This window comes from Rattus norvegicus, chromosome 13 (genome assembly GCF_036323735.1).
Source record: "Rattus norvegicus strain BN/NHsdMcwi chromosome 13, GRCr8, whole genome shotgun sequence".
Classification (NCBI taxonomy): domain Eukaryota; kingdom Metazoa; phylum Chordata; class Mammalia; order Rodentia; family Muridae; genus Rattus; species Rattus norvegicus.
Window position 1 is genome coordinate 70,662,545 of NC_086031.1, and position 15,878 is coordinate 70,678,422.

At 40.2% G+C, this 15,878-nt stretch overlaps 1 protein-coding gene across 4 annotated transcripts in view; it reads right to left on the bottom strand.

Moving 5' to 3' along the window:
• The window catches only part of Cep350 (centrosomal protein 350), a 141,077-nt gene that overhangs the window by 88,948 nt on the left and 36,251 nt on the right, over nucleotides 1-15,878 (bottom strand). For all 4 annotated transcript variants that reach the window (NM_001427193.1, XM_039091366.2, XM_039091367.2 and 1 more), the window contains exon 7: nucleotides 1,819-1,932. In NM_001427193.1, the coding sequence (NP_001414122.1) occupies nucleotides 1,819-1,932 (114 nt within the window). The remainder of the gene's footprint in view (nucleotides 1-1,818; nucleotides 1,933-15,878) is intronic.

Consider the following 15,878-nt stretch of genomic DNA (forward strand, 5'->3'; position numbering starts at 1 on the left):
ACCACCTTCGTCAACAGCAACAAAGAACTGGTATTAAACAGATAAACTGAGACAGCCGAAGAGAAAATATGAAAGAAAAACAGATTCAACGATGACCTAGACTGTGGGTCTTCCAGACTGACAACTGGAGTAGCAAGATTGAGGGATTGTGTCACAACCACACTGAGTAGTCTCCATCTTAGCCAGTTAGCCTGAGATAGCCACACACTCACAGGAGGTGTATAGTTAGCAGGTTGTTAAGAGTTTGAATCCAGGGAGGAGAGCTCGACTAGACACATAGATATTAGGAATATTTGCACAAGAACTATTTCAGGTGTTAAGAATACATATGTTTTCCTAGTACGTCTTTTTGGATAAATAAGCAAGAAGAGAGGGACAATGACAGGGTAGGGGTGAAGAAGAAAAGAATAAGGAACAGGTAGATTTAAGAGAAAAACCAATGCTTCTAGAATGCAAAGTGAAGACTTTCAAGGAAGGGGTAGTTAACAGTATCAAGCAATCAGCACAACAAATGGAGATCCGACACTTTATATGCAAAATGAATGCCATTAATGATCTTGATACCAGAAAACCTCAAACAAAAAACAAAACAAACAAACATAAGGGGAAACCATTAGCATAAAGAAACATTCTACAGTTTTGCTCTGAACAGAAGGGGAACACTGGAGACGGAGCCTCATTGTATGATGATGACTGCTGTGAAAAATGTGTCCAACGGTGTGTTAGTGGGTGTGACTGGGCAGAGAGGGAAAGCCTGATACAAAAGCATGAAAGCAAGATGGAGAAATATACTTACAGACACAGAGGCGAATATAACCAAAGCACAGGCAGAGGTTAAGAAGTTTGCCCACCATAAAAAGAGACAGGTAGAGAGTAACAGAATAACCTTTTAAGCAGTCCCTGACATAATATCCTCTACCAGGTATGACACTGTCCTGTGATGTGCAGTTGCTGTCACTTCTTTTTAAGACAGGACACCAAAGATAAAGGTTATGTAAGCTTCCTGTGTAGCTAATGAACAGCAAAGCTAGAACATGAACTTTTAAGCTGATTCTAAAATATCTGTTCATAACTACGACATGAAACTTTCTTTCCACATGATAAGAGTAGCCTGTACACGGTGTTTAATAAAATGAAGAAAATGAAGTTTAATGCCCCCCCCCAAAAAGAAAGAAAGAAAAAAATAGCAAAATCTTAGCTGTCAGATTTGGGGATTAAACAGTTGATTTTGAATCTTGATTTTAATTCTTTATACAATCCTAGGGAAATTATTATTTCAGTTTTCAATTCCTCAACAGTTTAAAAAGCAAACACAAGAGGAAGCACCAGCATCGACCTCGCTTAGCGCCTGACTAGACAGTAGTGCTTACTAGACCATTACTATTCTCACTGTCCTATCTTCAGATCTTCCACCGGTTCCTCTTGGTTATAATTCTCTAACATGTCTTCCCTTCCTGTAACACTTGGATTTCTGCAAATGCTGGCTGAAATTACTGGCCACTTTAAAGACATCTGAGGCCTAAGAGATGCAAGCCACAACTAACTCTATGCTTCCATAAAATTAGTCTGTCCTGACTTTAAAAGTACCCAAGCTTTAAAAATAGCCTCATTTCTGTATCATGAGCCATGGAGGCTAATTTTAACTCTAGAGGAGAGCTGAGAGCTTAAGAGGGTCTCATCACTTAAACCATTACTACTCTAGTATACAACACAGTTGGAAAGGGACAGCATCTCGAGTTTGGTGAGAGTTTCGTGTGTAATACTGTATGTTATGGCATGCAAGAAAAATAAGCAAGACACAGAAAGCTCCGCTCTCACCTGCGAACTGAAGTGCTAAGTCGTGGTACAGCTCTCTGCTCATGCTCTGAAACTCCGCCTCTTGCCACACTTTTCCATCAGGAGTGCGAATCTTCGTCTCTGAAGGGTTGAAACCTGATACACACCAACAAGATGCTTTCAAAGATTGGTTGTTTTAGGTCAGATATAACTTTTAAAGACAACAAAAAATTCACGATAAAAATATCATTTTATTTATTTAAGTATTTAATTATTTGGGGGTGGGAGCAGAGGGTAACTTGCAGGACTTGGTTCTCTCCCTCCACCGTATGGATCCTGAGGGTCACACTCAGGTCATCAGGTCAGTGTACCATCTCACCAGTCCTGAAATTCACTCATAAGCATACAATTAGGTGTTTAAAAATATGTTCTAAGTTTCATAACTATCACTGCTATCTAATTCCAGTGTACTTCATCACCAAAGAAAGGAACTCGGTCCCTATTATCAGTTGATGCCCATTAGACCTGCCCACCACTGAGACTACTCAGCTACTCTCTGTCCACATGCACCTGCCTAGTCTAGATATTTCATAAGTGAAATCTTTCAACATGACATCATTTATGTTTAGGCTATTGTAGTTTGTAGTTTTTCAAGGGTCTAACATCATGTATCAGGGTCAACATAGTTCTCTGAATGGACACTACATTTTATTTATCCATTCACATAGTCACATGGCCTGTTTCTACTTTTTTCTATTATTAATAATGCTGCTATAAATATTCTTATACAAGTTGTGTGGAAATGTTTTCAATGGGTACTACGTATAAGAATCAATTGCTGGGTCATGGTAACTAACTGTGTGTGTAACTGTAAGAACTATAAACTGTAAGAACTATTTTCTAAAGCAGCAGCACCATTTTGTATTCTCATCAGTACACATAGGTTTTAATTTCTTACTGATACTATCGTCTGCCTTTTTTCACTAAAGCCACTGGTATGGATCTACAAAGTAGCATCTTATTGTGGTTTGATTTGTGTTTCTGTGATGGTTAATGTCAAAATTCTATACTTTGTATTTTTTTTTAAGAAGAATGAATAATTAGCTACTACATAACATACTGATGAATTCAGTTGGGAAAAAAGCAGGCTTCTGTGAGATAAAGCAACATATATTCAAATACACTAGAAATAGAGACTCAAAAAAATTAAATAATACAAGAATGTCAGCACCACCACTCCAAGTCTCAACCCCAGCTCTGTAGCAGGAAAATGGTGGCCTCCCTTTCCTTTCTGACCTCATCATGGGGATCTTCTCCACAACTATCCTTTCTCCAACTTATCCCTGTATCCCAGCCTCCAATACCAGTAGGCATTCCCTGTGAATGCAGAGGCTGAACAGGCTAGATAAACAGGTAAGCTAACTGAAGAATTCACCATTCCCACTTCTCCAGAGCCAATCCCCTAGCATCATCACTAACTCTGCAACAGAGAGTCTGCTGCAGCCTCCCTTCCCCCTCTGCCCACATCTCCTATGGATCACACAGAGTTTCCCCTCCTAACCTCTCTCCTAACTTGTTGCTTTATCCCAGCCCCCAACTCCTTCAGGCAATTCCTGCTAACCCAGTTCACTCCTGCCAGGAAAGCAGGTAGGCTGTCTGTAGACTTTCCCCTCTCCTTCTGTTCTCCTAGATTCAACCCTCTGTTCTCATGCCCAGTGCTTTAGCTGATCCTCTGGGGTGACCTATCTTCACTGTCACCCCCATTCCAAGAAGAAAAAAGAAGCAGATCTGGTGAACCCCTTCAGACTCCTACTCTATCCCCGTTCCTAAGTGTCACCTCCCAATAAGATATCCTACTGAGCAACACACAGGCATCACACTCTCCAAAAATCCAGAGAGGAAAACAGAAACCAAGAAGCAAAACCCAACAAAGACAAACACAGAAATCAGCACCTAGACCTGAATCATCCCAATCCCAAATGCCTAGAACCCAATATACAAGACTACAGTAACAGCCAGGCCAGCATGTCTCCTCTAGAGCCTAGCTATCCTACCACAGCAGGCCTGAACAGTCCAACATAGCTGAAGCACACAAAAAGATGCTAGAACCACCTGTATGAAGCTGACAGAGGTCCTTAAGAGGACACTAATACAACCCAGAAAGAAACCCAGAAAAGCACAAAAAAAATGGATAGAAATGCATAAACAAGACATGAAGAAAACCTAAGCTGAGAAAATTCTGAAAACAAATTAGGAATTTGAACAAGAACTTCAGAGGCAAGTTTCACCAACAGAATATAATAGATGAAAGAGGGAATTTCAGGTGTTAAAGACACACAAAAGAAGAAATGGATACATTAGTCAAAGAAAAAGTTAAATCTTTTTAATGACACAAAATACCCAGGAAATCTGGGACACTATGAAAAGACCAAAGATAAGAATAATAGGAATAGGAGAAGAAAAAGAATCTGAGCTCAAAAGCCCAGAAAATATTTCAACATAATCACAGATGAAACTTTTTCTTACCTAAAGGAGATGCCTATAAAGGTATAAGAAGCATAGAACACCAAACAGATTGAACCAGAAAAGAAAGTCCCTTTAGCACATACTAATCAAAACACTAAATGAACACAACAACAACACTATAAAAACCTGCAAGAAAAAAAGACCAAGTAACATATAAAAGCAGACCTATTAGAGTTATACCTGATTTCTCAATGGAGACTCAAAGTTAGAGGGGCCTGGATAGATGTGCTACATACTCTATGGGACCATAGATGTCAGCCAAGACTATTATACCCAGCAAAACTTTCAATCACCATAAACAGAAAAAAAAATATGACATTCCACAATAAAGCCAAATTTAAACAATATTTATCTACAAACTGAGCACTATATGAGATGCTAGAAGGAAAAAAACTCCAATCTATTAAGGTTAACTACTCCCATGAAAACAAAAGGGAATAAATAATCTCTCTCACACACATACAAACACATACAAAATAACAGGAATCAATAAACACTGCTCATTGATATCTCCCAATATCAATGGTCTCAATTCCCCCAATAAAATGACTAACAGAATGGATTCAATAATAGGATCAGGGGTTGGGGATTTAGCTCAGTGGTAGAGCGCTTACCTAGGAAGTGCAAGGCCCTGGGTTTGGTCCCCAGCTCCGAAAAAAAGAACCAAAAAAAAAATAATAATAATAGGATCAATTCTTCCGCTATACCTAAGAAATATACCTCAACATCAAGGATAGACATTACTTCAGAGTAAATAATTAGAAAAAGATATTCCAAGCAAATGGTCCTAAATGTGAGCCAGTATAGCCCTTTACTATCTAACAAAATAGATGTCAAATGAAAAGTCATCAAGAGAGATAGGGCAGGACACTACACAGTTATTAAAGGAAAACCCCACCAAAAGGCCATTTCAATTCTTAACTCTTAAGCCCCACAAACACAAGGCGCCCAAGTTCATTTAAAAAATAAAAATACAAAAAGCTACTACAGCTTAAATCACATAATAACCCACTCACACTCAGTGGGTGACTTCATTACTCCACTCTCACCAATGGGCAGGTCATCCAGACAAAACTGAACCGAGAAATACTGGAGTGAACAAACATTACAAACCAAATGGACCTAACAAAAGTTTACAGAATGTGTCACCCAAACACAAAAGAATATGCCTTCTCTGCACCTCATGGAACTTTCTCCAAAACTTGGACACTTACTTGGACACAAAGTAAGTCTCAACAGATAAAAGAAAATTGAAATAACTTACTGAGGCCTGCTAGACCATCATGGATTAAAGCTGGATATCAATAACAGAAACAACTGACGCTTACAAACTCATTGAAACTGAACAATTCTCCACTGAATGAAATAAAGAAATTAAGGATTTTCTAAAATTCAATGACAATGAATACACAGCATACTCAAACTTATGTCACAATGAAAGCAGTTCTAAGAGGCAACTTCATAGCACTAAGTGCCTTCATTAATACAAAACAAAAAACCTAAAGAGATTTCATACTAGCAACTTACCATCACACCGAATGCCCTAGAATGACAACAACAGAAAGTAATCACAGCCAGATGGAGTGGACGGCAAGAAATCAAACTCCGGGCAAAAATCAGTAAGAGAGAGTACAAAGGATCGATTAAACAAAGACTTGGTTCTTTGAGGAAAAACAAACTGAACAGACTTATCCAAACTGAAAGACAGAGAATATTCAAATTAACAAAATCAGAAATGAGAGGGGGACATACGACGGAACACAGAGAGGCATAAGTACATACTTTAAAACCTGTACTCTACCAACCCGGAAAACCTAAAAGAGATGGATAATGTTTCATAGGCACTACTTATCTGAATAGATCAAGATCAGACAATGTAAACAGACCTATAACCACTAGTAAAAATCAAGTGTGGTTGTAGTCTCCTAACCAAAAAAAAAAAAAAAAGGTCAGGGCCAGACGGTGTTAGCGTAGAATTCTACCAAACTCTCAAAGAAAAATTTATCAGCAATATTTCTGACCAAGACAGCTCAGTCAACTGGGTCTCAAGGGAGGGAGGAGAGAAAAAGAAAAAAGCAATCAGACAAAATTATAACATGACTCCAGCCAGTGCTGAGGCTGAAGCAGCTTTATCTTTACCCGGTCTGTTTTTATATCATTCTAGGCACATCCAAAAAACATAGTCAGTTCTTAGATCAAAGACAAAGTAATCAAGCAAAGAAGGAAACAAGGAGATCCCATAAGGTATTCACTCAGCAAAGCAGTAAACGAAGCCCCACGCTCACTGTTTCTGATATTCTTATCTGAGCCCACATCCTTGTCCAAGCCCAGTGACAAATGTCAAATTCCTAGGAAGCAGCACCAAGAGCTCTCCACATATTCTTCAAATTACTCCACAAAAGAAAAAACAGAAGGAACATTGCCAAGTTCATTTTAGGAAGTCACAATTACCCTGATATTCAAACTATGTAAAGACCCAACAAAGAAAGAGAATTACATACCAATTTTCCTTATGAACACACATGCAAAAATACTCAATAAAACACTTGCAAACCAAATCCTAAAACACATCAAAAAGATCATCCACCATAATCAAGTAGGGTTTGTCCCAGAGATCCAGGGATGGTTTAACTATGTAAATAGGTAAGTGTAAGCGAACAGATAAACAGAAAGAAAGAAAGAAAGAAAGAAAGAAAGAAAGAAAGAAAGAAAGAAAGAAAGAAGGAAGGAAGGAAAGAAAGAAGGAAAGAAAGAAAGGACGGACGGACATGATCATCTCATTAGATTCAGAAAAAGCCTTTGACAAAACCCAGTACCCTCTCAAGATTAAACTTCTACAGAGATTAGGACTACAAGGGACACACCTAACCATAATAAAGGCAATTTACAGCAATATGACAACTAAAGGAGATGAGGGGCTTCAAATAGGAAAGGGGGAAGTCAATGTAGCTTTGTTTGCAGATAATGTGATGGTACACATAAGTAACTCCAAACATTTCATTGGGAAATCCCACAGCTGATAAATACTTTCAGCAAAGTAGCTAGATGAATACAAAATTACTCATAATAATAAGTCACTCCCCTGTATGCAAATGTCAAAGGACTGAGGAAAAAAAATCACAGAAAACATCTTTCACAATGGCCTCAAACAATGTAAAAATGTCTCGGTTGGTAACTTTAATCAAGCAAGTAAAGACTTGAATGATAACAACTTCAAGTCCCTGAAGTAGAAATTGAAGAGGATATCAGAAGATGCCAAGATCTCCCATGCTCATGGATCAGTAGGATTAACATGGTGAAGAGAGCCATCCTACCAAAAGCAATCTACAGAGTCAATGCAATCCCCAACAAAATTCCAACACAATTCTTCACAGACCTTAAAAGGACAATTATCAACTTCACATGGACATGAAAAAAACCCAGGATTGCGAAAACAGTCCTGAATAAGAGAACTGCTGGATGTTCCTGATCTCAAATTATACTACAGAGCTATAGAAATAAAATCTCATATTATTAACATAGAAACAGACACATTGAACAAAGTAATAGAATTGAAGATACAGACATAAATCCACACTCATCCTATGAACACTCATCTTTGATAAAGAAGCCAGAAATATACAGTGGAAAAAAAGATAGCATCTCCAAAAAATGGTGCCAGTAAAACTGGGTGTAGGCATGCAGAAGAATGCAAATAGACCCTACACAAAACCTAACTCCAAATGGATTGAAGATCTCAACATAAAACCAGATACACTGAACCAGATAGGAGAAAAAAAAAGGGAAGTAGCCTTGAATTCATTGGCACAGGAGAAAAGTTCCTGAACAGAACACCGACAGTCCAGGCAGTAAGAACAATAATTAATACATAGAACCTCATAGCTGAAAAGGCAAAAGGCAAAAGGAAAGTGTCATTCAGGCAAAGCAGCAGCCTACATTATGGAAAAAGATTTTCACCAACTCCACATCCAATAGGGAACAAAAAATCATGTATGTATGTATATATGTATATATAGATATATATGATAATATATACATAAAAATGTATACATACAAATATATAATATATACATATACATAATATATATACATAAAAATTACATATGCATATTATATACATTATATACAGTATATACATAAAGAACTGAAGACACTAGCTATCAAAACACCAAATACTCAAATTTAAAAATGGGGTACAAATCTAAACAGAGAATTCTCAAAAGAGGAATCTCAAATGACCAAGAAACACTTAAAGAAATGTTCGACATCTTTAGCCATCAGGAAATGGAAATCAAAACAATGTTGAGATTCAGTCTTACACCTGTCAGAATGGCTAAGATGAATAGCACAAGTGACAGCTCATGCTGGGAGGATATGAAATAAGGGTAGCCATTCATCCACTGCTGGGAGGAGCGCAAACTTGTACAGCCACTATGGAAATCAGTGTGGCAGTTTTTCAGGAAGTTGAAACTGGAGCTACCTCAAGACCCAGCTATACCACCCTTGGGCATACACCTAAAGGACACTTCATCCCACAAGGACACTTGCTCAACCATGTTCACTGCTGCTCTAGTCATAATAGTCAAAAACTGGAAACAGCCTAGATGTCCTTCAACAGTAGAATGGATAAAGAAAATGTGGTTCATTTACACAATGGAATACTACTCAGCTGTTTAAAAAATGATATCGGGGGGGTTGGGGATTTAGCTCAGTGGTAGGGCACTTGCCTAGCAAGTGCAAGGCCCTGGGTTCGGTCCCCGGCTCCGAAAAAAAGAAAAAAAAAAGACATCTGGAAACTTGGAGGCAAATGAATGAAAAACAATCGTCTGGTGTGAGGTAACCCAGACCCAGAAAGATAAATATGTTATTGTCTTATATGTGAATATTAGCTGCTAAATAAATAGTAACTAACCTACAATCCATACACTCAGAGAGGTTAGGGGGAAATACATGAATCTCCCTGTGAGGGGGAACAGAACAAATTTTATGGATGGACTTGGGGCAGGTGAGGAGAGAAACTAGAGGATCAGGTTGGGAAGGGGAGGGGAGAAAGGTTAAGGGAAGGAATGCAGGGAGAGACAGCTGGAATTAAGGGGCATTTGAAGGATGGTATGGAAACCTAGAGCAATGGAAACTTTCTAAAATATATGAAGGCAAACCTAATTAAGATCTAATAATGGGGCAGACAGAGTCTGAACTCAGCATCTCTTGTCACCAAACAAGTATTCCAGTACTGGGACTGCACTGAATTGAGTTGTTGGCCAAGGGGAGAGGGGCCCCATGGAAATTCCCAAACGACCCAGGCTGTTGCTAAGACAATGGGGTGCTCTCCACAACCTGACAGAGAGGGCCCCACTGCCAAGAACAACACCCACACAATTCATTGAACATAGAGAAACCGAACTGATACCTACACGATACCTTCACCCCTACATTCTAACATCTTTGGTGGAGGAAAGTACAACACAGGCTACCAAAAGAGAAACAGTCAACATCAACAGAAACATCAACCCAGCCACAAAACCTTTGACCTGCAATCTGTCCTGCCTGGAAGATATGCTAGGACAATGGTAGCCGCAGAGCTTTCGAGAGTAGCCAAACAATGTCTAATTGACTTAAAATCCACTTCACGAGACAGAACCCATACCCAGCCCTGCTTGGGTGGCAGAGAACCAGAGACTAAATAGCCCAGAGACCTAGGGCACAACCAAATACCAGTGGTCTTATAAAAAAGTATCAATAAAATGACTTCTAATGATATTCTTCTATACTTATAGACCAGTGCTCTCCCCAAGAGAAGATGTGGAGTTCCAGTTCCCTTCGGGGCCCTCAGTCCTTCCCCCAACTCTTCCATCAGAGTTCCCAAGCTCAACCCACTATGTGGCTGTGGTCTCTGCATCTGTCTGAGTCAGCTGCTGGGTGGTGCCTCTCAGAGGACAGTTATGCTAGACTCTGTCTGCAAGCACCACAGAGCATCATTAGTAGTGTCAGGGATTGGTGCTTGATTGGTGCTTGCCCAAGGGATGGGTCTCTGCTCCATCCCCCATCCCTGAATTTCTTGTAGGCAGGATGAATTTTTGTGGAAAGTTCTGTGGGTGGGTTGGTGTCTTCTCTGGGGTTCCTGCCTGGTACAGGAGGTGGCCTCTTCAGGTTCCATATCCCCACGGTTATGAGAACTCCACAGGAAGACCAACAGAGTCAACTAAACTGGACCCTTGGAGGGCTCTCAAAGACCGAACCACCAACCAAAGCGTATACACAGGCTGGACCTGCCCCGACCCCAACGCACCCCTGCACATATGTAGCACATGTGCAGCTTGGTCTTCATGTGGGTCTCAAACAACTGAAAACAGGGGCTATCCCTAAAGTTGTTGCCTGTCTGTAGGATCCATTCCCCTAACTCAGCTGTCTTGTTTGGCCTCATAGGAGAAGCACCTAACCCTGCAGAGATGTGATGTGCCAGGGCTGGGAGGTAACCATGAGGGCCTCCATTCTCTGAGTAAAAGGGGAGGAGGGAAGAGACTTGGGGGGGAGGGGGGAGGACAGCAATCAGAATATAAAGTGAATTAAAAAAAGAAGATAGACCTCCTCCTACAGCAGATGGGAACAGATAAGAGACCTACAGCCACACATTACATGGAGAGAGCCCTTGGTATGCAGAGCTCTAAATGGGGTGTCCCATCAAACCCTTTCCCATGGAGTTCAGGGAACTCCGCAGAAGAGGAGGTGGGAAGAGTGTAAGAACCAGAGGGGATAGAGGACACCAGGAGGACAAGGCCTTCAAAACTAACTAGCAAGGCTCACAGGGACGGAAGAGCAAGCACGGGGCCTACCTTAGTCCGCACCAGGTGCCTTATGGTTACAGATTTCACCTTAGTATTTTTATAGGAATCCTGGTCTCTGATTCTTGGGCCTGACTTTAGGGCTCTTTTTCTTCTGCTGGGTTGTCTTGTCCAGCCTCAACGTGATGGGTTTTATCTTATTATAGTTTATTTTGTCATATTATATCATATTCTCTTAGGAGTCTGTTCTCTTCTAATGAGAGACAGAAAGGGAGTAGATTCCAAGGGCAGGGGAGCAGAGGAGGGGAGGAACTAGAAGGAGTAAAGGGAAGGGAAACTGTAATCAGGATATATTATTGTATGAGGAGAGAATCTACTTTTTAATAAAAAGGAAAAATAAACTAAATACAAGAGGGATGAAGAAGAAATCCCAGAAGCGGTTGGAGAACTGGAAAGTAGATCAGCTAGAGACAGCTCTGAATCTCCTCAAGAGTTGCTGGCCTCATTTGCAAGCTCTTGTCTTACAAGTTGCTCTTTGACTTTATAAACCGAGATGATTCTTGCTCTTTGGTAAGCAGGCACAGCTTGAAGTCCTTCAGCCATTCCTCATGCTCTCTAAGAGACCTACAGTGTTGACAACTTCCTCACCTCCACCATTACCACCTTGGTTCAAAACCACGTCAGCTTTTTTGCCAATGGTCAACAAACTGCAACCTTAGTATCAATGGTAATTTCTCTAAACCCACGTCAAGCGCCATGTTTTACACATACAAGGCCAGAGATTTTGTTGTCCACTTGACAGAAATCGACCACCTTATTATCATAACTGAACACAGAACTGAAGGCCAGAAGATTGTGCTTGACATGCTTATTTTTGACCCTAGTCACGTGTTCCAAACAGTGGAAAAATATGAGAAGTATCTTCAGAACACTGACTCATTTGATTAAAATCATGTAGAAAACCAACTACATTTGCACCTCCGTTCCCCACTGCTAGCATGCTTTCAATAAAGTGTTTTTAATTCTATGAAATGCTTCCACAGGGAAAAGGCATTAGCTTCCCATCCCTAAAAACCTGAATTTGGGCCCCAGGGCCAGCATGGTGATAATTGTCCTCTGACATGGAGATATATGCTTTGACACTGGATGCAGACACATGCACATAGTCACACAATTAAGTCAATGTTTAAGAATTAATTTTAAGGGGGTTGGGGATTTAGCTCAGTGGTAGAGCGCTTGCCTAGGAAGCGCAAGGCCCTGGGTTCGGTCCCCAGCTCCGAAGAAAAAAAAAAAAAAGAAAAGAAAAAGAATTAATTTTAAGTTGAGCCATGGTAACCCACTCCTTTAACATCGGCATTCAAGGTAGAGGCAGACAGATCTCTCTCTCTGAGTTCGAGGCCAATCTGGTCTACAGAGTGAGTTCAAGGACTGCCAGGACTACACAGAAAAACCCATCTTGAAAAAAAAACAAACAAACAAAAATTAAGAAAGAAATAATTGAATTTTTAAAGAGGAATAGTTTGTATATTGACTCTTCATCAATTGTGTACACAGGGCTTAAATAATAAAGGCACACTTTAGGAATACATTGCCTAATTATTTTATTATTTTTCTTTTGGGCCGAATGTTGTGGTTTTTATGGTGCTGAGGACTGAAACTTTTCTGCTCCTGGTGGGCTCAGGACACACAACCACAGGGACAGCTGAAAGCCAGTGGACAGGAACGACTACACGCCTGAAAGCAGAACACTCTGTCCCCATAACTGGCTGAGAGAAAAACAGGAAAACAGGTCTACAGCACTCCTGACACACAGCCACAGTCACAAATAGCAGAACAAGGTAACACCAGAGACAACCTGATGGTGAGAGGCAAGCACAGGAACCCAAGCAACAGAAACCAAAGACTACAAGGCATCATCAGAGCCCAATTCTCCCATCAAAGCAAACACTGAATATCCAAACACACCAGAAAAGCAAGATCTAGATTTAAAATCACATTGATCATGATGATGGAGGACTTCAAGAAAGACGTGAAGAACTCCCTTAGAGAAATGCAGGGAAACACAAGTAAACAAGTAGAAACCCTTAGAGAGGAAACACAAAAATCCCTGAAAGAATTATAGGAAAACACAATCAAACAGGTGAAGGAATTGAAAATGGAAATTTGAAAATGGAAATAGAAACAATAAAGAAAGCACAAAGGGAGACAACACTGGATATAGAAAACCAAAGGAAGAGACAAGGAGCCGTAGATACAAGTATCACCAACAGAATACAAGAGATAGAAGAGAGAATCTCGGGGTTGGGGATTTAGCTCAGTGGTAGAGCGCTTGCCTAGGAAGTGCAAGGCCCTGGGTTCGGTCCCCAGCTCCGAAAAAAAGAACCAAAAAAAAAGAAGAGAGAATCTCAGGAGCAGAAGATTCCATAGAAATCATTGACTCAACTGTCAAAGATAATGTAAAATGGAAAAAGCTACTGGCCCAAAACATACAGGAAATCCAGGACACAATGAGAAGATCAAACCTAAGGATTATAGGTATAGAAGAGAGTGAAGACTCCCAGCTCAAAGGACCAGTAAATATTTTCAACAAAATCATAGAAGAAAACTTCCCTAACCTAAAGAAAGAGATGCCCATAAACATACAAGACGCCTACAGAACTCCAAACAGATTGGACCAAAAAAGAAACTCCTCCCGTCACATAATAGTCAAAATACCAAATGCATAAAACAAAGAATATTAAAAAGCAGTAAGGGGGGGTTGGGGATTTAGCTCAGTGGTAGAGCGCTTGCCTAGGAAGCGCAAAGCCCTGGGTTCGGTCCCCAGCTCCGAAAAAAAGAACCAAAAAAAAAAAAAAAGCAAAAAGCAGTAAGGGAAAAAGGTCAAGTAACATATAAAGGCAGACCTATCAGAATTACACCAGACTTCTCACCAAAGACTGTTAAAGCCAGAAGATCTTGGACAGATGTCATATAGACCCTAAGAGAACACAAATGCCAGCTCAGGTTACTGTATCCAGCAAAACTCTCAATTAACATAGATGGAGAAACCAAGATATTCTATGACAAAACCAAATTTACACAGCAAACCAATAGCTAACATTAAACTAAATGGAGAGAAACTTGAAGCAATCCCACTAAAATCAGGGACTAGACAAGGCTGCCCACTCTCTCCCTACTTATTCAATATAGTTCTCAAAGTCCTAGCCAAAGCAATCAGACAACAAAAGGAGATCAAAGAGATACAGATTAGAAAGAAAGAAGTCAAAATATCACTATTTGCAGATGATATGATAGTATAATTAAGTGATCCCAAAAGTTCCACCAGAGAACTACTAAACCTGATAAACACCTTCAGCAAAGTGCCTGGGTATAAAATTAACTCAAATAAATCAGTAGCTTTCCTCTACACAAAAGAGAAACAAGCTGAGAAAGAAATTAGGGAAACGACACCCTTTATAATAGTCCCAAATAATATAAAATACCTCGGTGTGACTTTAACCAAGCAAGTGAAAGATCTGTATCATAACTTCAAGCCTCTGAAGAAAGAAATTGAAGAAGATCTCAGAAGATGGAAAGATCTCCCATGCTCATGAATTGGCAGGATTAATATAGTAAAAATGGCCATTTTACCAAAAGGGATCTACAGATTCAATGCAATCCCCATCAAAATACCAATCCAATTCTTCATAGAGTTAGAACAATTTGCAAATTCATCTGGAATAACAAAAAACCCAGGATAGCTAAAACTATCCTCAACAATAAAAGGACTTCCGGGAGAATCACTATCCTTGAACTCAAGAAGTATTACAGAGCAATGGTGATAAAAACTGTGTGGTACTGGTACAGAGACAGGCAGATAGACCAGTGGAATAGAATTGAAGACCCAGAAATGAACCCACACACCTATGGTCACTTGATTTTTGACAAAGGAGCCAAAACCATCCAATGGAAAAAAGATAGCATTTTCAGCAAATGGTGCTGGTTCAACTGGAGGTCAGCATGTAGAAGAATGCAAATCGATCCATTATTATCACCCTGTACAAAGCTTAAGTCCAAATGGATCAAGGACCTCCACATCAAACCAGATACACTCAAACTAATAGAAGAAAAAGTGGGGAAGCATCTCGAACACATGGGCACTGTAGAAAATTTCCTGAACAAAACACCAACGGCTTATGCTCTAAGATCAAGAATCGACAAATGGGATCTCATAAAACTTCAAAGCTTCTTTAAGACAAAGGACACTGTGGTTAGGACAAAACGGCAACCAACAGATTGGGAAAAGATCTTTACCAATCCTACAACTGATAGAGGGCTTATATCCAAAATATACAAAGAACTCACAAAGTTAGACCGCAGGGAGACAAATAACCCTATTAAAAAATGGGGTTCAGAGCTAAACAAAGAATTCACAGTTGAGGAATGTCGAATGGCTGAGAAGCACCTAAAGAAATTTCAACATCTTTAGTCATAAGGGAAATGCAAATCAAAACAACCCTGAGATTCCACCTCACACCCTGTCAGAATGGCTAAGATAAAAAACTCCGGCAACAGGGGTTGGGGATTTAGCTCAGTGGTAGAGCACTTGCCTAACAAGCTCAAGGCCCTGGGTTCGGTCCTCAGCTCTGGGGGGGGGGGGGGGGGGGGGGACGGGACACTCAGGCGAGGATGTGGAGAAAGAGGAACACTCCTCCTCCATTGTTGGTGGGATTGCAGACTGATACAACCATTCTGCAAATCAGTCTGAAGGTTCCTCAGAAAATTGGACATTGAACTGCCTGAGGATCCAGCTAT